Below are 23,977 nucleotides of genomic sequence, written 5' to 3' on the forward strand. Positions count from 1 at the left end.
TATGTACATACATTATTCCAGATGACAGAAAGTGTCACTCCATCATGTAGAAACTCATTATGGTCCAATAAACTATAACGCATCTGTCTGCATTTTCCTTTATCAGGTGTTTAGAGTGGGTATACGTAGCTGATATGGTGACGGATCTATTTACCCCTGCACTGCACACACTTACTGCGTCATTCATACATGTAGATCAATAGTCATGTAGAAATTACAGCATTTACTAACTTTTCCAGTCTGCCTAACAATAAAGTAGGGATTTAGTGAAATGTCACTTGTACTTCCAGGTATGAAGTTGTTGAATGACTCTTTATGTTGATGTCAATGCTAGATTATAAGAAGCTACTTTTGAAAAAAAAAACTTTGTTATACTCTTCTTATTTTTACCCTCAAACATAACCTGTATATATGTAACTCTCCATCAGTAGAGCTTGGGTAGCAATTGTGTTTTTATTAGTTGATAAGTTTTCATTGTATCTTTTACTCTATTGTCACATTTACAGTCACCATTACAGAAAAACGTTAATTGTAGCTTTATTTAAGAAACATTTATCATGATGAATTTTTTTCATTGACAGTGCTCTGCATACCGCATTGGGCAGGCCATTTTTGGTTTGGGATAATCAAAATTTATCACTCTAAGTATGTTTGTGTCCTTGTGCTCTGTTTTCTCAATAGATTGACCAGCTGAAGTCAGAACTGAACAAGAAGGAGACAGAGATGCTGACCATGCAGACCAAGGTGGACACCATGCATAACCAGCTCAAGGACCAGCAGCAGCACATCGACGTCTTAAAGGAATCCCTGGCTGCCAAGGAGGAACACTCCAAGATCCTGTCAGCAGACGTGAGTAGTTCCTTAGATTGTGCCATCTAGTGTGGGCTGACATGTATCAATTTTGTGGTAACAAGGTTACTGCGATATCATTCTTGAATAACACACTTTGCACCATGCTACCTCATTGCACCATTTAGTGTCTTTGATCAGCTAACCATTTTTTCCAGCATTTATTCGAAAACAATTCTCAGGAGCTTGCAATCCTCATGCCCATTTGTACATAACTGCTGAGAATCACATAAGATGGAATGTTCCATAACTGTCCTTCTCACAAGAAAGGGAAAGAATGGTGCTGTTTTCATGATAAAACTAATGACGCCTAAAAGTAAAAAAACATGTTGCTGACCCACCAGATTGACTCAATGCGGATGCGGTTAGAGGAGAAGGACCAACTCCTTGACAAGAAGAACAAGCAAATCTCCTCTTTCAGCTCGGAGAAGAACAAACACAGCTCCGAGCTGACAGAGGTCAAGGATATGATGGACATCAAGGAGAGGAAGATCACTGTGCTGCAGAGAAAGGTGGGCGGGATGATTGACAGGATCATTGGACTGGAATGGGGTCTTGTTAGCAAGATGACTGGGATGCAAAATGATGTGTAAATCCTTTAGTCACTGTAAACTGACAGGCAGAATCCTTTAGTGTCTCAACTGAATTTTGCAGTGGATCTTCTAAGCTAGGGATGGCAGTGATTAATGGCTGGGTTATCAAAGTGTTTTGGAAAAATCCCCTTTTTCTGTGGATGAGATTTCTTGTTCACTTAAACAAAGAATGGTATGGTATTTTATTGTAGTTTACATAATCATCTGTGGTTTTAGTTGTCTTAAGTTATGCATCTATTTTCTTCTAATTGGTTGTCAGTTAAGGGAATGCAACAGCCAAAACAAAGCTAAGCTGTTTTGTCGGTGCTGCCTTTAGAATGAAAATCTTGAGGAGCAGCTCAAGGATAAGGACAAGCAGATCTCCACCATGAAGGAGAGAGTCAAGTCACTTCAGCAGGACACTAGTAACTCGGACAGTGCTCTCATCACTTTGGAAGAAGCACTCAGCGAGAAGGTACTGTGTTCTTTTTTGGGGGTCACAAATCACTGATAATTTATGGTGTGTTTGTCTGAAACAATTGGCACTTAGGACTGATTTATTATATCACTGACAGTGCACTTTAAAACTTTTCCTTTAACAGTCATTAACACATGCAGCCTGTCGTATTTCATCATGACTTGTTCTAAACAGTGTGCTTACCACTAACAGATGAGTGACAAATGGAGACATAACAGACAAAGGGGACAGACTGGACAGGTTGGACCGTGACAGACATTTGGACTGTAGACAGACTTTAGATTGTAGCAGACTACAAAATTTTTGCCTAATTATTATGACATCTTTTTATTTATCATCATGCAGTATTATTAAAACTTGATGATGGGAAAGATGGTATGCTTATCAGACTGTTTGGGGGTACTGAATTCTACTTAAACAATGTTCTGCCTCTGAAATGTCTTATCACCGCTTATACCATGTGCGATTGTTGGGCAATAAAGTTAATTCATTCACTGACATGTAGGAGCGACAGATAGACAGATTGAAATCACAGAGAGAGCGTTCAGAGGGCGAGCGACAGGAAGAACAAGACAACTTGACGAAGGAGAACAGAGAGCTGAAGGACAAAGTGGAGACGCTGCAGAACGAGCTGGCGGAGAACCAGGTGAGCTTGGAACAGACAGGAGGTGTCGTTCATGTCATTTGCTATAGACACTGCCTTCTTTCCTTGGTGCATATGCTCCAACGGCATTGTTTGTATGACAGGATTTTACCTATTGTGATTTTGGCAAGCAGGAACACAGCATTTGCTGTAAGACTGCTGAAGTTTTTACTGGCCTGGGTAACCCTTAGGTGTCAGGTCTTGTTGCACACATCATGTATATCCTGCGCTTCCCTTAACTTTACGTTGATATCTTCATTGTCATGTGTGTCAGTATGAGTTTATAGGTAGATACATTTGCCAACTGTGCCGTTGTCAGTACTTTGCTCTGACCATAATTGTGTATTACCCTGTGAAGCCCTCTGTCAGAGTGAATCAGGTCAATGTGGAAAACTGTGAATGCAGAAATGTTCGCTGTGGTTTTATTTTCGCGGTTTTCACGGCGTCGCTTCACCACGAACTTAAAACCACGGCAAACATTTTTGTCCAGTACTGTAGCAGTATCTGACAATAGCGCTGCCGCAAACATAAAACCACCACAAACACTTCATTTTTCGCCTCAGCGCGAAATAAAAACCATGCGAACTTAAATGCATTTACAATACTGCTATTGGGGCCTCACAGTCTTACTTACATGTGAGTTTCCGTTCCAGACATGCATATAATCGCTGTTCTTTCAGTATGGCCGGAGCATTCATCTCTATTTGGCATAAATGTTACAGTGACAGTTACACTGCTTCTATGAGAAAAAAAAATGTGGTAAACATGTAAATCTGCATTTGCCTTTGACAAGATATTATTGAATTATAGAAAAAGGTTCAATGGCCTTTAAGCCCTTTGATTACTATTCCAGCTATAAAGAATTTTACAAGTTTTCTATTAGTCCATCCAATTTCCAATGACCTTATTTTTTCTTTCACAAGATAGAGATTGATTGAAGTGTCCTAGATGCCCAGTGAATAGCCTCTTTTATCTTCTGCTTTGACAGCCCTTTAGTTTTTAGAATATGATGCCTCTGGGTCATATCAGGAAGATCATAAAGATACTGAGTCCATAGGTTGTTGTATAATGCATACCCAAAGCTAATAACAGGCGACAGATGGTCAAAATGTATGGCTTTAAACCATGAAGCAAGTTTTTAACATTCCAACATTAATCATGTGGATTAGAATGAACATTCTTTTTTAACAATAGGGACAAAAGATGGGTATGCCGTTAGGAATGCTAATGAATTAGAGTGCATCACATCACTAAGCCAGTTTGAGAATATACAAAAATAATGTTTTTTTCCCTCTGCCTGTATTCTTGTACTGTTGCAGGCAAGTTTCTACACACCATTAAATGCAGCATTGGTATTACCTGTTACCACATTTTCCAATGTAAATACTTTACACCCTTGAAATGTTGGTCGCAGCGTCCCTATATCAATTTTACGCTTGGACTGAAACATTACAGCACTGAAGGTCCAAAATGGTGCAGTTTGTGGTAGATGTCTCCCAGCAGACATAAGTATTGTCCCACAGCTGTCCTAATGTTAATGTCCTTTGCACCTCAGAAGCAATTATGTTGTAAAAAAGGTCAAACTCATCTCCATGTAATGATTTGTACGGGAAGTTTGCTACCCTGTTATGAGGGACACATTCACAGTAAAGGCGCCATCAGGTATTAACTGTCCTAAGATAACCTTGTTCTCAATAAGACCATATACATTTGTACCTTCTTGGCAAAATAACAGAAAGAAGGATGTTTTATGAAGAAGAAAACAGGTAATTTTAAAATATATATTTCTCGACTCCATAATGTATTATTGTTGATAGCCAGACAGGAAGACAAGATTCCAGAATTTAAGTCGTTACCTTGGGGGAATTCGTCTTTTCAAGCAGTGAAAGATGACACATGGATTAGTAAAGTTTGTCCTGGTTAATCATTTAAAAAAAACATCTTATTGTCTTAACTAATTGGCAAAGCTTTCCTGTTGAATGTGTGATGTCATGATTTTTTTCATTCTTCTTTATTACCCGTTTGTGTAAAAGTCAGCTTATTTCTCACACTCCACTTTCTCGGTTGCAACGTTATTGGTTGTAGAGAAAGGTGTAAATATCAAATCTGAATCATCTTGCATATTGCACATTCATTTGAAGGCTTTACTTTTGCTTAGAGTACATGTAAGATTTTCCCCTGTGTCCGTGATCCTGGCCTAACCCCACCCTACGCTGGCATATTTCTGTTTTTCCTGCAGTCCAACCTTCTCGATCTAAAAGAACATGCGTCTTCTCTCGCCTCCGCTGGCCTGAAAAAGGACTCGCGTCTTAAGCAGCTGGAGATCCAGTTGTCACAGAAAACAGAGGAAGTCAACGAGCTTGAGATGCAAGTCAAACGGGTAAGTTTCGCTGTGGTTCTCCTGTACCATGGGGTGTGTGTAATCTGGCCTGACAAGAAGACGAACTGCACTGCTTTGGTCTGTTAGATTTTGCAAATACTTGACAAACAAAAATACCTAGTGTATCATTTATTTGGCTGACACTCATAAGTGACTACCCCATCTTTCAAATGATGTTTTTTCCTCTTTGTCACAAAAAAAATGATGACATCATTCATATTGACATAATGATTGTGATTTTTAGGTCAGATTATACATAAGAAGCAGTTTACATATTTACATTTTTCACATACATTTGTATTGATGTTCATGTATTCATCCCTAGTCAGTGTGACGCCATAGCACATGTTATTAGAAAAAAAAATTGAAGCTAAAGATTTGAAATATAGTAGCCCTAAGTTGCTGTTGTGTGCATGCAAGGCACATACATGTATAACTATAAGATTATGCATATATCAATTCAAGAACATTGTAATCAGTGTTGTTCAAGGATTACATGTATGTCCTCATTGAGGTCAAATTAAGAGTGAAGTCTGCATGTTCTAGAAACTGTAACTGTTGCTTTTCACTACTAGTATCACATGCCTAGCTATTCCATGGTTATGATGTATAGAGTAGCAGTACCACTTTGTTGGCTGGCGTGTAATGTGTTACCAACAGTTTTGTTTGTTGTTATAGCTAGCTGAAGCCCATTTGCAATCCTAGTAGACAAATGTAAAGCTTGTCCCAGTGCTAAAGTTGACCACAACTTATGACCGACATGCCCTCATTCTGTGTGTAATTTGATAAATTGTAAATGATTGGCAGAGATGCTGCTGTAATCTGAGTTAATCAGTTTCCCATGACCACTGATGAACCAATTGTACATGCTCTGAAATGCCTGCACCTCTTTTCCCTGCCCCTCCAGCAAGCAAGGCAAGTCCGTGCAGTAAGTCAGCTATATCAGATACTCCACTATATCATCCGTGACATACACATCACACTGGTCACTTTCAGTTTAACAAGACACTGCAGAATTTCAACCAGATAATGTTGGATTCCAATATATCCATAGCCAAAATATATCCAATATATCTGAAAATCGTAAAAACATAATATAGAGGACTCGTACCCTTTCTGATATGTGACACTTTACTGTATGATCATTCATTATGACATTGTCATTCATTATGACATTGTACAGTTGCAATATAAGGCTTAAAGTTGATGAAATGTTCAAAACTTCCAGTGGCTTTTTAAATTCAAGGTGACCAGCATTACATGACATCTTGAAAGTGACATTTCTCATATTTAAGGAACAAAAACAGAGATTACATTTATCTTGTGCCAATTCTTTTAAAGTCATATTTTAAAGTGAATTAGAATATGATAGATGTCATCTTCCAAGATATTTTGCCGCCACATGATGCTATCTAACATTTTCTTTGCCTCAATCTAGTCTCTTTTCCATGGCTTAGCATGTATTTCACTTTAAACCAACAGCTTAACTTATTGCACCGTTACATTAACATCTAACTCTTCTTCACTGACTTTGTAAGAACCTTACAAAGTTTTCACCTCATATCTACTTTCTTGACCTTCCAATGTAGTTTATAATACATATACAGATATTCTATTCACACATAAGTCCCTCACCCTAACCTTGCTTACATCAATGGCAAATTTCATGTAAATTCCCATATTCAGCAGCGCCACTCATTAGAGAATCTTTCACAGATGTAGGACTAACCACCTCAAGTCATTTCCAAATATCAACTCTAGTAATGTCTGTCATATTCACTGTCAACAATAATTGGTACCTATCAAAGATATCAAAAAAGCTTCTTTCCTTATCATTGCATAACAAAGGGTCCATCAATCTTGTCATAAGCTAAGATTGTGAAAATCTACTTCAGCCTTCTTAATGGGTTAAAGGTTGCCTGCTGCTGGTGACAAGAATCATGTATAACCCGCAGAACCTTCAGTATAATGCATGTCAACTTCATCCACTTTGTTGAGCTACAAGCAGTTGGCAGCTTTCCATGTCTTATTGTAACATGTACCAGTAGAATGTTATGTCTTGTCATTCCTATATGTCAGTCGGTGTTTCATGTGACTCCGTCAACATATTGTCATAGCACCGTGAATGATTTCTTAACAGTATAAACAGTTGACCCTATCATAGCAGAGGAGCTGAAAAAAATTGTCTTGCTGGGTAACATTGAATTTTGTAAATGGAAACAAAAGTTTCTTAGAAACAAGTTAGCAAGTCTAAGCCAATTTCATCCTTGTCAGAGCTTTCTAAAATGTCAGTGTAAAGAAACAACATCAGCACAGTATAAAAACACAGCCCTGAAGACAATGCATGCATCCCAGGCTGTCTACAATCTCTATCCATGCTGAGTAAGGTAAATTTCTAATATTGCTGATTTAGAACATTTCAGGCTCATTTGCATGCTTCATTTCCTTTCCATCCAAGGACTGGCATGATGAGGTAACTAACTTTCCTTAGCATAGGGTCAACTGTACAGAAATCCTGCCAGTAAGATCCTCACTGCCCTCCTTATTCCCAACGTCTCCAGGCCAAGGAGTCTGTTGAGCAGGCAGCAGCCAATAAGGAGGCTGCGGAGAAGTCAGGCATTCTGGAGGACCAGGTGAAGCAGTACCGTGACGAGGTGACGCGGTCCCAGCAGGAGGTGGACCGGCTGCTGGAGATCCTGAAGGAGATGGAGAATGAGAAGCATGAGAAGGACCTCAGGATCAGGGAACTGGAGAGGTGAGACTGGGAAGTGCTATTGTTAGTGGTTAGCAAGCTCTCTTCTGTTAAAGACCACAAGTTTGCGGGATGAAATCTCAGCTTAAGTGTTGACTTCCAATTTGCACACTTACTGCACTGGGGCTGCTGGAAACCTGAAGATGAGACATTAAGTTCTGAAGCTGAGACGTGTTGTGGTTATGTTATTTCAATACTAAATACCCCAAATTGTTCATATTTCCAGACAAATGCGTGACTCAAACAAAAAACTGGGAGCGATAAAGCATCGTGAGCAAACAGAGAAAAAGAAGAATGCGCAGCTTTTGGAGGAGGCCCGCAAGCATGCTGACGACCAATCAGAAAGCTCCCAGCAGATGCAGGTAGGGTGATATGCTCCATGACAAGTTTTCTTTTCATCTCATTCTGTAGAATTTCGCTTTTACTCAATTTCTTCTTCTCTTGCCATTTCTTCCATCACATCTTCCTTTTCCATTTCTTATCTCATAGTCATTTCATTCTTAGAAGGGAGTAAAGAAGGCTGGTATTCAGGTATTGTGCAATGTTGTTGAAATAGAACAACCCACAAGTCTAAACAAACAAACATTGTACTATTCGGTGTACGATTAAAGCTACAAATCTCTTAAGGATTTTAATACTGCTAGCATTAAGGCAGTTCAAAGCTGAAAACCGTGCCTCTTTCCTCTGTACCATCTAACTTGACTGTTCTTTCATTCTCCATGCTTGCCTGGTCGTTGTTAATCCCTCCATCACTGGATTTTGGTGTTAGATCATGACCCATATTACTCGTTTATCATCCCACTCTCCATTCATCCTGTACTAGCATGCCCCTCTATTGGGTTTACCTTGAAATGAAAAGGTGAAAAAATCATTAAGATAAAATTCCAGCGTTAGGAAGTTTTAGTTTAGTCTGTATTGGCAGAATAATGTTGTGCTAAAATGTAACATTAGGTTTTAGGAACAAAACAACCTCACTTACGAAGCTGGATTAATTTCTCAGAAAAGGATTTCTTTAACACCCCCAAAAATTTGTCCATTTTGCTGTTTAGCTGTTCTGGAATAAACTTTTGCTGCTGTCTTATCAGCAGCTAACTCTCCTGCTTCCTCTGCTCAATGTGTTAGTGCTTAGATTATGAAGGCCACAAACAAAATTTACTGATATCTTCAAAAGGTATAACCTAGCACATAATGCAATGCTTATTCATTAACATGAAACATATCAGGGACAGAACTTTTGCAAGCTTGTGGAATGCCAGAAAATTTAAAAGCATGCTGGTATGCATATAGAGCATGTGGTTTGAACAGTCCAAAGTAGAGCAAGACTGTATCTCACTTGTACTATCATGTAGAATACTGAACCAAAGCACTCAGAGCATACATTACAATCTAAATTCTTATCAAAACTGCTCCTGGACCTGTAGTATAGGCCAAATGCACGTCATCAAGTTTCCTCACAATATCTGGAGATGCCTGGCAGGAATGAGTCCTTAGCTGGACAGTGTTGATCTGATCTAATATTGTGAATGTCATTTGTCACCCCCCACCCCACGATGACTCAGCAGATTCAACTGCCCTCAGTAATGGATTCCTTGGTCTCATATGTGTATCATAGCTCTAACAAGGTAAAACCAGTCCCACGTTTCTCACAGCGCTGGGAAAACCCACCAAAATCGGCCGAGATTGACGCTTGTCTGCCATTTCTCACCTTTCTTTGCTTTTCTTGTGTTTGGTTTTTTCCTCATCGCTAAGGCTAGAGTAGAATGTGGTGTGGTGTGTCTCAGTCTGTGGACATCTCTCCATCAGTAATACAAGACAGAGGTCAATCACTGTCGACTTTGGTCCGATTTTCCCATGATACATCTACTGCATGACCTATGACCTTTGGTGCATGCAGTGTCTCATACATCCAAAGGTCCATGTGCATGGTGACTACTAATTCTTACTAATGCTCATGCTTTTGAACTCTCTGCTTTTGAGCTATTCATCAGCTGGATGTTCATGACTCGTGTATTAAGTGGCTGTTCGTGAAAAGGGCTGGGGGAATTCGGTGTAAGAAAATCATGGTACATCAGGAGAGCTACTTGTTGTTTATGAACATCCACTGTACCCAGCATCATGTCTACAGTACATGTACTCTTGGACAGTTTCTTGTTTCAAGTGTATTGCAAAGTACCTTATTCTCTCCACCAGACTAACATACTATTCTGAATTCTGCTCGTGTCCTCTCAGCCAAACCACTTACAATTCTAAGTCTACTACAGTTTTGGAACCCAGCCATGTACAATGTACTTCATAAAAGTAACACATTGCAGATGTCGGATACAATGTCAGTTCTGCAGTTGCAAAATCAGTTAGCGTCATTTGTTGAGTTCGAGAAAAGTTGGTACTTGGCTTGGTTACAGAGGAACACTTTTCTATGAATCCACCTGAGTGTGCTCTCTCACCCACACTGCTAAAAACTGGCTTACATGTTGCCTTTCTGCAGCTGAAAATGGGAGTCATGGAAGAAAAGGTAAAGTGTACAGGACTGTTAAGCCAGTCAGTCCTTTGTCCAACATATATGCTTATCATTTCCCTACGATGTATAAAACGTTTTTGGTTATGTTTGTCGTCGTCACCCTTCTCAGTGTTAGCCTGGTATCCAAACCTACTTATAATAGCTACCAAGTGTCTCGTCTATGTCCTCATACACAAATCTATAATACACAAGTAGGTTTAGATACCAGGCTATCTCAGTGTAGCTGCAACTTACATCTTTTTTTTCCCCTGTAACTGTGTTTCAGTGTTGTTGTGAACTACTTGAAGTTGCTGTATGTGCCTCCCCACACATGTTCCTTTGGTTGTGTTTTGTGATGTTCTATATGTCCTGTAGATAGAAGAATCTGATGCACATTTATGGCAAAATATTCTGCCTATCATTATCCTGTGTCTCAGTATATATCATACAGTACATCATATCTTCTGCCATGCAGATGTACTCTACATCTTTCCAAACATATGCTTCTTTAAACATGGTTGATAGAAGGATTTTAACCAAAAGAGGCCCCTATACCAAAAAGGTGCAAGACTTGCTGAGCAACATTTTTTTTCATGGATAGTTGTTGGAGTTTCTGGAAAGCAATTTGGCTAGCTAAGAAATAGGTACTAGTAAGTGGAATGAATGTTGAGAAATGGTTTGTTTTGTTTTCTCCAGTCGTTTGTTCGTCAGAAGGAGGACCGAATCGAGGAGTTGGAGGAGGCCCTGAGACAGAGTGTGAACATCACCGCAGAGCGAGAGATGCTGCTGGCTCAGACACAGGCTGGGAAGCAGACGGTAGAAAAACAGGTACATTGAGGAACTCACAAGTAGAAGTCAAGGAAAGAAGGGCAAGAATAATCTTGCCGGACCAACTTTGTTCTTGGATCAAGTACAAGATGTCTATCATATTCTTAAAAAACTCATTGTGGTTTTACATATTTCATGGAACATACAAAGTGTACCAAATAGTTGAAGGCATTTTAGCCTTAAGCTTAAAAGAAGGTACCTTTCAACAGCCTTTTAGTAATGTTTTACAAGATTGTTACATACTTAGTCTAGTAATTGTTTTTCAAGACGAATGTTCTGTGAAAATTAACCTTCAAAAACAGTCAAGTACATGTACATGTACAGTACATGTATGTATGATAATTTTAGGCTTCAGCTTAAAATTAGGTACAATGTACCTTTCAACAACATTTTAGTAAGTTTTACAAGACTGTCACAGAATTTTTTTCAAAAACAGTCAAGTACATGTACATGTACATGTACAGTACATGTATGTATGATAACTTTGTAACAGTAGGTCTGGCTCCTTGTAGACTGTATTATGGTTGGTACATACATTGTATACTTTGAAAGGCAGACCTTGAATTGGGCACTCTCATATAGGATATGCCGTCTACTTGGTCACAGCATTGGGAGATGGTTTTGCCCAGTCAAGGACCAACCAATCACTTCTCAGTTATATCGACTTCCACCAAGCGACTGATCAGACTGTTGCAAATGACTGTGACTGACGAGGCAAGACTGTAACCATGACAAGTGACTGTTGACAGATATGTAGTATTAGAAATGTACAAAGTTAACATGAAAAGTCCTAGGCATAATCTTCACTCTTATAGTATCTGTTGTGATGAATATACTTGTCCTTTTGTGGATATCTTGAAAACAAGACGTATGGGCCCAATCTAGGAAAACATCCTGAAGTTAGAACATGCTGTGCGCTAAGATTAAGTTGTCATCTCATGCCTTTATAGACCTTTCTCACGCGGCGGCCATGATAGAATGAAAACGAGGCCCTTGTGGCAAACATTAGACCGATCCTAACTGTCAATCACAATTACCAGTTTAGCCAATGATTACCTGATAATTAGAGAATCGACCAATGAGGAAGTGGCTGCATGACCGTCAAATATTTGCATTTCTATGTTTTTATTTTGCATTTCTACGCTCTGACAGAGGAGGGCGGAGACTATGGGATCAGTCAACGAAGCTCTAAATTGCTGCATCTTTTTTAGTACATTGCATTAGTTGTAATATTGATACTTGGATATCATATTTTAAAACTTAATGTGAGTTAGGAGGAAAACTAAATCTGTACATTATTTTTGCTTCTTTGCCTCATTGGCCTCGTCTTCATTCTATCATGTCCGCCGCGTGAGAAAGGTGCATGAAGGGTATCTAAAGCAATGAGGAGATATGTCAAGCTGGTGTAAGTCCTTTATCCAAAATGACTTCCCAAAAATCCCTTTCCTCAGACTTTTCATAATATTCTAATCAGTGATAGACTCAGGCATAGCCCATGTCAGAGATTAATTCTGTTCCACCCCTTAAGGTTGAAGAACTGACACAGGAGATTGACAGAATGAAGAAACACCTCCAAGCCACCAATGCCAAGCTGGCGTCCACATCGCTCAGCCTGCAGGAGAAGGAGGACCGCCTGGCCCAGCTACGTGCCGACAGGAAAAAACAGTTGCTGGAAGTTATGGAGATGAAGTAAGACATGCCTGCTTCTTGATTACCCTTTAACAAGTCCAATGGGGTATTTTGTTTGTTTGAACCTTTGAACCTTCGGCTATTACTGAAGGAGTGTGGAGATTATGGCTACTAGCCCAGCCCTAAAGGCCTCTCCTATCAGTGCCTGTACAATATGACCCGGCAGCTGATTCTACTCTCTCATTGTGCATGGAAGACTCCTAGTATATCGGGTAATCCTTCTGCCCTGTAGTTCAAAGGACAACAGGAAGGTTGCTCGTTAGCTGTGATTGATGGAAGCTATATGAAAGATTCATACCTTAAAAGACTGTAATTCTGAATGTGTTGTTTTCAGATATGCCCTCTGGTATATTAAGTTCTATGAAAAGTATGAATGTGGCTCTTGACTCTGATTGGATACTGTTGTGAACACTGTTGTTCCTGCCTTTGCAGACAGGAGGCGCTGCTGGCAGCCATCAGTGAGAAAGATGCCAACATCGCCCTGTTGGAACTCTCCTCCTCCAAGAAGAAGAAGACGATGGATGATGTGGCAGCACTGAAGAGGGAAAAGGACCAGTTTGTACAACAACTTAAACAGCAGGTGAGGCTGGGGATGGTTTCCCATACAGGGCTCGAAATTCATCTTTGGGAATAGGTGCACTGGTGCAACCAACTAAAAAAATTGGGTGCACAGAAAGAATTTTTGGTGCACCAGATAAAATTGAATGTTCTTCAGAACATAATTACAAAGTCTAATGCTGCTGCCTTTCTTAAGAACTTCAATCTGTAATTCTATAGCTAACTTTAAAATTTCAAACAAATAATACATTAAATAAAGTACAGCAAAAAGTTATCATGCTGTTTTTATGTTGAGCCCAACATACTGTTGGGCGCAACATATTGTGTTCGTATGGTTTCTTTCTCCTGTCAAATCTTGTAATCGACTCAGCTCGGTCGTCCCTGCACCAACTGAGCTGAAATTTGGTATACAGGTAGAGTGGGTAAATACCCTGGGAGCCTTTTTAAATTTTTTCGATATTGACCTTGAAAGTGATTTTATTGAGGTTTTCTGACCAAAAACGTACATTTTGGCCTCCTGTGCTCTGGAAATACATCCAAATGACCTGAAATTTGCTATGGGGGTACATTGAACAAATATTCAAAGAATCCCATTCGCACTTTCGGCATACACACAAATACGATTTTAGAGGGTGTTTTGGGAAGAAGATCGGCTATTTTCCTCATACATGTATGGGGTCACTGACCTATAGGTCACATCTTTATTCATCTGGCCGGGTGGACTAATTCGGTCAGCCAATGAGAGAGCGCAGATTTATCAAGCTCAACCTGATTGGTTGAAATAGTCAATTTAATTAGGGGCACTACTAGTACTCTGACAGGTGCAGACACAACTTCACTACTCCCTGCATGGCTCCCATCCTTGTGTTGTAAGTTATTGTTGTGTCCTACTGAAGTTATGTAAGTGCAATTGAAAAGGTTCAAAACTTTTCTGGTGGTATTTTTCGACACACACAGTGTTTTTCTTATTTTAACACTGCATGGAAACAAAGATTTCTACAAGTTTGCAAGCTTGGACACTATGGTAAAACCTGACATTTCCTCGCTATGTACACAAATTTTCTACCCCTCTGTCACCAGATTGGACACCAGTGCGCACAATAGTGCACACAAAGTGTCCAACGTTTCCCACCTTAGGAAACATCCCGTGTCGGGACGTTGACAAGAACATTAACATTTAACAATAGAGAGTTAACATTTAACAATAGAGAGGCGCTGATCGATAGCGCATTAAACAAAATGTGTGGTGTAGCGTTGTACTAAAAAAAAAAGTATTTTCATATGAATATGGGTGCCTGGAAGAGCCCATCCATGCATAGGGTTTCAAATTGGGAGAGATCCATTTCTGACTGGTCTTCAATTCAATTATTCATTCAAATACCAACATTGCAGATATACAACAAACGTTAGCCTCTATGCCACAGTCGCTTTTTGCGTGGGGAGGGAAATGGGCGAAACATGTTGCATTTGCTCCCGCAAATGTTGCCTTTCTAGTTTATACTTATATTTCAAGAATATTCTGTATACTAGTGTACAATAGTACCTTAACCCTATAGCCTACAAAAATATCTAGGTGCACCAGTGCACCCACATTTAAAAATTAGGTGCACAGCTCCAATTTTGGGTGCACTGGGTGCAAATGCACCCACTATTTCGAGCCCTGCCATATGATACCACCTGCTGCACAGTTAAATGGAATGTCTGCCACTTTACATGTAGACTTGAAGTTTGATGCAGTGGGTATTAGAGGAACCAGTCCATATTTAATATCAAAACTTCAGTCATTGGCCTGCCCCTGCCAAAACATTGAAAAATTCTTAAACAAGGTACATGTAGATCATGTGTTTTTTGTCTAGGACTGGTGTATATTATACATGTAGTGTGACCAGTCATGTTATATGTACTGTGGACTGTTGAGAAGTAAAATATGTTTACTGTTGACAACAGAGAGACGTCCCTGTCTTTTTCCGGATTTTACAATGATTTTCCTTTACAGAACCAGAACCGCATTAAACTGATGCACGACAACTTTGATGAAGAAATGAACGGATCGTCCGTCACTGATGGCCAGGGCCCCTCCCCCGATCAGGTGAGGTCATGCAATGTAGGCCAAGGTCAAGTAGCAGGCAACAGTCTTTCATTGATCAATGTTTTAATGACACATATTCCTCAACAGGATTAATGCATCATGAAAAATGTTGGATAATATCTGCGAATTCTAACTGTAAGAAAGTAGTAGGTATAATCTATTGTTATTGATGACATTTCTGTAATTTTGATGTATTGAAGACTGAAAGTAGCAGCTTCAGCTGTTTTCAGCAGCTTGCACAGAGACCAGCATTGAGTCATTACAGCCATGTCAAGTGTTAAATGCTTTCCTTTTCCCTCTGCTGCATCAAATGAAGGACAAACCCCTTTCTCTTAGCCCAACCCCTTTGCCCAATGTTGACATGCCCTTAAATGATCAAAGCAGTGAAAAGGTAAACATTTTCTGGTTTTGTGGTGAAATTTGTCACCTCTCGGATCAACTTTTCTTGCATATTATAAGATCTTATTAAACTTTCAACCTTTTTGATTTCGGTTTATTCAACAGTCAGTCAAATAAGTCAAGTTCTTCAACAATCTCAATGACTAAGAACTTTTTGCATGATAATGAAATATTTATTAGATATACCTCTAAATTTCTAAATGAACCAACTACAACGTTAAAGATTCATCACTTAGCCTTGCAATGTGGTAAAACGTTGATTTCCTACCCCATGTCTGTGCTACCAAGAAAAAGGAACTCCCCTCAGGCCAGGCGTGTCCAATTATTACCCTGGTAACAGATAAAGAGGTAACCATGGTGATACCTGTAGGCTAGACTTCCTCTTCTTAAACTCGTAGTTTCTTAAATTGTTTTATTCAGTTAGTCTTTGCTATACATATGTACTGAACATAACCTTACAACATCAGGGATAAATGCTTATGTTGCCAGCAACATTTCTGCTTCTATTTGACTTGACTCAAAATGTCAAAAGAAACAAACTTTTCAGTAAGAAATGTCCTTTATGATACAATTTTCCCTTTGATGTCCAGCCAGTATATTTGCTTCATTAGTTTCTTAAAATTGCAGTGCCATTGACTTTTGCTGTAACCGGTACAAAGTCAAAATAGCAATTTTTGTTCATTTGAAATCTAAGTGGTGTTCTGCATACAGTGCCATGCCTCTAATCACTCTCCCACTACTGGCCCCTAAACTGCCCCCAACTAAAGGCTTCTCTTCTTGTTGTCCTTTTGCTTGCATATGGACAAACCACTTACAGAAAGGTCCCATAGCTTCTCCGTCATGTGATCAAGGCCCCATAACCTCAGCGACAGACCTCTTATCGCCCTCAGCGACAGAGCTTCTATCACCCTCTGATCTTGCTTCTCCTAAGGTAAAATTTGTAGATACGGCAAGGTATGTTCCACTTCACAGGGTGCCCTAGTATTGAGGTGATCCAGAATCAATCATGGTTATTCTAAAATCCAAACATAAGAACTTTGAACTTGTTAGTTTGTGTCTTCCGTGTGGTTGACTTTGGATCACTTATTGGTGAGAAGGTTTAGGGGTGCTTATGGTGACACAGATAGAGAAAGAAACTTCATATGTAATGGAAAGCGATACTCAACACCGGTTTTACCTGTCAAATACATACTGGGTCAGACAACCTTTGTAACTACTAACCTTTCCTCTTTAGTGCCTGTTAGTGTATTTTGGTGCATCTTTGGATGTTGACAGCTTTTTATGGTGTCCTACTAACCTTTTACTAACACAACTCTTCAATTACATTGTAAATCATCAAAGAGCAGCATTTTTAGTTGTTGTTAAGGATGAGTTACACCAGGTGTAGTGTTGGGAATGAGAGCTTGTCTTGCACATGCTATTCAGGGAATGAGAACTGTTGTACATGTATCATGTATTGAATTTGAAGATTAGAAGCTTGTGTCCAGCCTGTTTCTTTTATAGTTGTGGAAATATGGGTGAAATCTGCTTTATGTGCACGTTGAATGAAGCATGGTGCCACTAAGCCAGACTCCCATTGAAGTAATGTAGTTAGCCTCAATTTTTTTTTTATCCAGAGACTTCCAAAGCTCCCATGGATGCATTACATCATTGTCTCCTTACCAATGATGATCATGCTTTTGTGTTTGGTAGCACCATGTTTCAGAACCCGGCAATTGTGCTATTGTAAAAAGATAATTTCAGACAGCATTGGATTGATTTGCATTTTGATGTGTGCCTGGTTGTCAAATATTTTCTTGCGTTGCTTTGCTTTTATTTTCAGGTCAAGCAGGCTTGTGGCTGATTTTGTCGTTATTGGTGTTCACTGTTCAGCATCTAATACATGAGTTTATTTTGTTTCTTACTTATCCTAGCTTAACCAGTTACGATAGATACATGTAACACCAAGTTAATATACTAACCAAGTCTGGTTCTTCCTCCACCTGCAACCGTGGTAACATGCGCGCTGCCATGGCAACCTCCCCATCATCATAACCTGCTGATGACATCGCGTTGCCATGGAAAACCACGCCCTGCATGTGCAGGAGGAGGAGGAAGGCATTTGGGCATAGCAACAACAACTAGCACAGATTGACACCCTTTATAGGGTAGGTTTTATTTCAAAGATTAATCACAGATAAAATGATTATAATATCTAGAGTTAATATACCATATCCTACTTAAACAAGGACTTCACTGATTTTGAAGTGGCTATAAACAAGATTCTTCCTTGTTATTTTGATGCTGTTGTCATCAATGCATTCAATGCATTCGCTTGATGTACAGTATCAAACAAAAGCAATGGAGAACAACAAACTCGTGTACAAGTCCATTCAAAATCAGTGCAGTTTTCCATAAACTTGTTGTCTATTTTATTTGTTTCATGTAACAATTGTGACATATCCATAATTTGTTGTCACATTTTCCATTGTCATCCATTCATGTTTTAATGTGATTTTTTTGTGGTCATATGTCTTGTTAATGTTATAACAGTAAACCAGTAACCATTGATTAACCTTCCATGTGACCCAAGTTATTAACTGTCCATGTTCAACTTTCCCTGGTTTTGTTGTTCCATGGTTCATGCTGATTTTGCTGTGTCACCAAAGTTAAATACACAGGCAAGTTTTTTCTTTACTTATGAATTTGAATGTTCTAATTTTGGTCGGTCTGTCTCTCTGTTTATTGTCTCCATAACAAAAAGCCACTTTTGTTTAACTCTTTCTTTCTGTCTTTCATACTGATTATATGACCCCCTGTCTCACACGTTGCAATTACATGTATTTATGTATTCAGAAATAGAATTTTAGTTCAAGAAAAAATAACATGGACACTTGTCAAGTTATATTACTAGGACCAAAGTTATGCAGAGAAAGAAATCTTTCATAATATTTAAAACTGACAGATAAATGTCTTACAAATAATACAAAACAAAATACAAATAATACAAGTGAAAATCAATACAAAGTTTGTTAGTAGTTGGACAAGTCAAACTGATGATGGTCAATTTGAGAATATTAACAAGATTGATGTTTTCATCCTTACCACTGTAGCCTATCTACACAGCTCTTCCTTTGGTCATTCTCCTCCCCTTTTCCTGTCCTGTTCCCTTCATGTATTTAGATGTATAGGAGATGTCCATCTTAGCCCTTCTCTCTTGTGCTATACAAATGTTTCTTCAATACATTATACCTTTTCTGTGTTGGATATCCACATGTGTTTTCCCTGTCAAACATCATCTTTTTCTACAGTGTTTCTTTATTGCTGTCATCACTTACTTGTAATTGTTTGATAAGACAACTGTAAGTCTCTTAATCCAGTACCTTAAAGTTTGTTATATAACAAATACCATATAACGTTATCAGGGAAATGATTCATATGTGTACAAATGTTTTTATGAAAATTAATGTAAGTGGAATTACAGTTTGCATTACAATAACATGTCTATTTCCGCATGCTTTAAGTAAAGTTAGCTCCACATTTCTTGCAAATAATTTAGTTTTCTTGTCCAACCCAACATGTGTATAATTTTGCTCTGAACCTTTTAAGTTGTAGAAGCAAAGGTGTGGCCCTGGCAGTGCAGAAACTAGTAATGATATCCAGCATCCATAGTAGTCCTTTGTTTGGTAACCTGGTAGCATCTGTATCAAACAGACAAATTCAACTCTCAATCATACGTAGGCTGAGTTTTAACATCTCTACATCTAGTAATTGTGCAGTCGGCCTCTGTACAATGTCTGTTTTATAGTAACCCTGGCCTTGTGCAGTAGCCCTGGAATTGTGCAGTCTGCCTCTGTACAATGTCTATTTTATAGTAACCCTGGCCTTGTCCCCCAGCTGCTGGGAATGCTGGAGGACTTGCAGGAGGGACAGCGGAAGCTGAAGGCGTACATCGACCATCTGGTAGCGCTGAGTCTGGAGAAGGATAAGACTCTGCTGGAGGGGCTGCCGCGCACACAACAGGACGAGGTCCGCTCCATGGAGAAACTCAAGGAGCTGGACTATAATGAGGTCAGTTCAGGGGACCAAACAGTTGGGAAGGACAGGGGGGAAGAGAAGGATAGGGATACAAAGAGAGGACCAATACTGATAGGAATCAAATGTACTGGTAGGGTTCACATTAAAGAGAACTTGGCTTATGTCATACAAAATGTCCTGATGGCTATTCCTTTGTAGAAGATACTGCTGGAAAAATGCTAAAAGATTGGGATTTGCTTGTTGCTTGAATCGTTTGACAAGTAGAGGTTGGACAGGAAAATGTCCAGGAAAATAAGACACATTCAAGTTTTATGGTCTTGTACCCATACCTGCTGATATTGTTATTTTGTTGTTTTAATTAGTGAAGATGGATACTAGTACATCTTTATCCCTAATCCCTACCGTCTCCCACTGTTCCCATACATAGTTGTTAGAGGAGTACCGCAGACATGAGGAGGACAACGCCAGTCTGCAGCTGTACGCAGACACTCTGCTGCAGCGCATCGCAGACCACCACCCCGACATACTGGAGGGAGTCGTCATGGCGTTGGAAGGGGCAGGGTAACCATGGCAACATGATGTGATCATCACATGTCTGTGTATTCCATTGGAGGAAGATAATTGTTTGAGTTGGGTATGAGTATGTGATTGTGGTGTGCGAGGAAGTACTCCAGCAAGTTTGGATCGGCAGAAGAGAATGGTTACTAAGAACACCAGATGGTCAGCACCTTGGACAGCCTCCTGCAAGTTCTAAAAGGCATCACAGCAGATTCATTGTATAACGGGTGTCGACTGATGCTAGGTCGTAACAGTATCAAACTATCACATAGAATAATCCCCATGAATACAGCGATTCATCTGACATTAGTTCTGAAGACCACACAGTTTACACATAAGATTATATTTGTACAGATACTGATAGGCATTGTCCAAATGCCCTGTCAAAGCTTCTTTCAGTTAAAATAGATGGGCAAAAAAGTGCCCTTGTCCAGTCAGTCCTGCTTGGAGGTCACAAGATTAAAACTGACCAATCATTTCAGGTCTTTCTTCCCTCGACCAAGTTGACACAGCCCATTGAACCAGATAAAAGGAAAAGCCATTATTGTATACTTAATTATATGTACTGTACAATGTGCAAAGAAACTTCTGTTGGTAACAAAGTGCTTGTGAATGTTGCATGGAAAGGAAAACAGAACAAGACTTGAAGAAGAAACAAGAAGATTATGTCTTGCCATTATTGTAGTAAGGCTATATGTATGGTAAAACCGAATGGAGACCAGCAATGGTCAGTTGTACTGTAGCACAGGCTGTGGTTGGCTAGACTACAGTCACATGATGTGCTGCTATGAGAAACACAGACGGGTTTTCCAGTGGATCTTACAGGGAAAATGTCTGCCTCATTTTTATTCTTCATTTAGTTGTAATTACTGTCAACTTTGTCATATTGTAAAGAATGACAGTGAATTTTTGGAAGGTGTAATAACTGAACAGCCATGTATCAAACCAGACCATGATTCTTCAGATTGAAGAAAATAGCCTTTTTTTCTGGAATTCATATGCCACTGAAAAAATATCTGTGCCACCCCTAGACTGAGTAGACTAGTCAGAAGAATGAGTCTAAGTAATCCACTGAGGGTTGGCTTTTATTCTAGATCTTGTAGAAAAATTGTACAAAGCTGAATTTTGTGTTAAGTGTTTGTAATGTAATTATAATGTCCCAAGTGTTGCCAGTACATTTGTTAGTGCTGATGTGTCTTGTCAAAGCTGATTGGTCAAATCAAATATTTGATCCACCAATCATATATCCCTAATTGTATGATTAGACCAGAATGTTGCATCACATTGAAATTGATTGGTCAGAAAATTCACTCATGAGCCAATCACATCTCCATGAATCACCACTCACACAAATTGACTTATTCTCAACCACAGAATGTAGAACCATAGGGAAGGGGGCTTGTACAGAAACTTAGTAATACATGTATCCTACATGTTGATGTAGCTAGGGCTTTCTAAGAGCCAGTGACCACTAAGAGTTACTCTGTAAGTTGTTTTTTTAGCTTTCATCTGTTTAAGAATTTAGAAGATCTCATTTTGATAGAGGTTATGATACATGTGCCCTCTGCATCTTGTTAATGGAGGCCTTTTAAGTTGAAACAATGAGCCTGTTTAGAGATGTTGATTGACACAGTTACTATACCATCAGGATGAAAGCGCCAAAGTATTTTCATCACAAGTTACTACTCATAGATAACATGTTATTCATGGAACTGCTTCTCGTGTACGGTAATATGTAAATTGTAATGAACTAGCCACATTATATATTGTACAGGCCTTGACAGATTTTAAAGCTCTGACATCTACCCAATACCCACCATTGCAATGTTATAACCAGTTGATATGATATTGCCGCCCTAGGATGTAGATACAAATCAAATGTTGTTTTAGGAGCCTTTAACACTGGCTTGTGTAGATGTATTTATAGTAGGAAGCATTGAGTGCTATTGTAGAAGCTTTATTTGTTGCTACAGACAGCAGCATATTGTGATATTTGATGAATGTATGCTTTGTTGCGATGTGGAAAATACAGCCGTCCTTATTAAATTATACCGATTTGTGTGTTTCCTGAGTTCAACTTCAACTTATTTTGTCCCCCAGATAACCCTGCGAGGGGCAAAGTAGGGGGGGGGGGAGGTCCCAGGCTAAGGCGGGCAGGCCTCCAGCCTGGCGCGGTATGACTCAACGGTGGGAGCCGTAACAACCGCGCCAGGGAGGGCGTTCCACTCGGGTATGGTGCGGGGGAAGAATGAATGTTTGTAAGAGTCTGTCCGGGCGTTAAGTGGTTGAAATTTGAGCGTGTGGGTCCCCCGGGTGCGCCCCTGAGCTGGTTTCAGTAGGCTATCTGTGTTAATATTGATGTAGTTATTGACTAGCTTATAGAAAAAGGTGAGGCGGGCGTTCCTCCTCCTTTCAGAGAGAAGGGGCCACTGCAGGTCATTGAGCATTTGTGTCACGCTGCTAGTCCGCCAGTAGTCATTCAGAGTCACTCGGGCGGCCCTGCGCTGGACGGCCTCCACCGCCTGTATCCCATTGGTGGTGTACGGGTCCCCAGACGATGGCACTATATTCCAAGTGGGGCCGCACCAGCGCTTTGTAACAAGTGGCCTTGACCCTAGATGGACAATGGGTCAAATTGCGCCGAATGACCCCTAGTACCCTACCGGCTTTGCTAGTGGCGTAGTTGATATGGGTGTCCCACCGCAGATCATCGGACAGTTGTACTCCAAGATAGGGGTGGGACTTGACACCGGTGAGGGCTTCTCCACAGTTCATTATAACCTCCTTGTTTACATGATAGCATCGAACCAATAATGAGTTTGTGATGTGGTAGAAGACCTATATGCATACCAACAGATTTATCGGAAAAAATATGCATTGGCTTTCAAGCGAATTAACGGGATTGTGGGTTTCTTTGGCCATCATCACATTAAGGCTGTTTTTGGTCAGTTGTTATGTGATTCTGCCCTTTTATCTTAAAACATTGTACAACCACAAAAAGAAATCTGTCTTTAACAAGAGTTCCACGACCTAATATCTCATGAACAATTCATTTCGTGCAAATGATTTACACATTTTCATAATATATGCTTGGCCATAAACACCTTTATCTAACTTACACATGTTGCAATATTGACAGTCCTATAATTTTCCAATTAGATGAATTATGGTGTCTTTGCACTAATTATGCAAATTAGGAATTTATTTGCATAATTGATATCTGTTGATGCTCTACTTTCCATAAACTACATGTTACATGTATTTGAGACTGATAATGGAAAACACTGCAAATATAGATTTTCCTCATTAGCTATGCAAATTAAGTCACAATTAGCATAATTTGCACTTCATTATGTATATCTCTGTCTAAGCTACCTGCATACTAAGTATCATATTGACAGTCCTATAATTTTCCAATTTAGATGAGATATGGTGTTTTGCATTAATTATGCAAATTAGGAATTTGTTTGCATAATTGGTATCTGTTGATGATCCACTTTCCATAAACTACATACGTTACATGTATTTGAGGCTTATAATGGAAAACACTGCAAATATAGATTTTCCTCATTAGCTATGCAAATTAAGTCCCAATTAGCATAATTCATTGTGTATATCTCAATCTAAGCTACCTGCATACTAAATATCATGGAAATCCTTTGTTCAGT

At 39.4% G+C, this 23,977-nt stretch overlaps 1 protein-coding gene across 14 annotated transcripts in view; it reads left to right on the forward strand.

Annotated features, from left to right (window-relative positions):
- LOC136435198 (ELKS/Rab6-interacting/CAST family member 1-like) overlaps positions 1-22,358 on the forward strand; it is a 66,618-nt gene extending 44,260 nt beyond the window's left edge. For 3 of the 14 annotated variants that reach the window (XM_066428469.1, XM_066428475.1, XM_066428470.1), the window contains 16 exons: positions 682-849; positions 1,194-1,361; positions 1,759-1,896; positions 2,405-2,545; positions 4,782-4,922; positions 5,830-5,850; positions 7,484-7,677; positions 7,901-8,036; positions 9,234-9,296; positions 10,160-10,186; positions 10,868-10,999; positions 12,528-12,688; positions 13,121-13,268; positions 15,243-15,335; positions 19,611-19,784; positions 20,179-22,358. In XM_066428469.1, coding sequence (XP_066284566.1) covers positions 682-849; positions 1,194-1,361; positions 1,759-1,896; positions 2,405-2,545; positions 4,782-4,922; positions 5,830-5,850; positions 7,484-7,677; positions 7,901-8,036; positions 9,234-9,296; positions 10,160-10,186; positions 10,868-10,999; positions 12,528-12,688; positions 13,121-13,268; positions 15,243-15,335; positions 19,611-19,784; positions 20,179-20,316 — 2,043 coding nt within the window. In that variant the 3' untranslated portion in view covers positions 20,317-22,358. Of the gene's footprint in view, positions 1-681; positions 850-1,193; positions 1,362-1,758; positions 1,897-2,404; positions 2,546-4,781; positions 4,923-5,829; positions 5,851-7,483; positions 7,678-7,900; positions 8,037-9,233; positions 9,297-10,159; positions 10,187-10,867; positions 11,000-12,527; positions 12,689-13,120; positions 13,269-15,242; positions 15,336-16,551; positions 16,666-17,818; positions 17,882-18,382; positions 18,395-19,610; positions 19,785-20,178 lie in introns of those variants that run through there. The other 11 variants (XM_066428472.1, XM_066428477.1, XM_066428476.1 and 8 more) reach the window with 9 other exon arrangements.
- The last annotated feature ends 1,619 nt before the right edge of the window (positions 22,359-23,977 follow it).

The sequence above is a fragment of the Branchiostoma lanceolatum genome, chromosome 5, assembly GCF_035083965.1.
Source record: "Branchiostoma lanceolatum isolate klBraLanc5 chromosome 5, klBraLanc5.hap2, whole genome shotgun sequence".
NCBI lineage: Eukaryota > Metazoa > Chordata > Leptocardii > Amphioxiformes > Branchiostomatidae > Branchiostoma > Branchiostoma lanceolatum.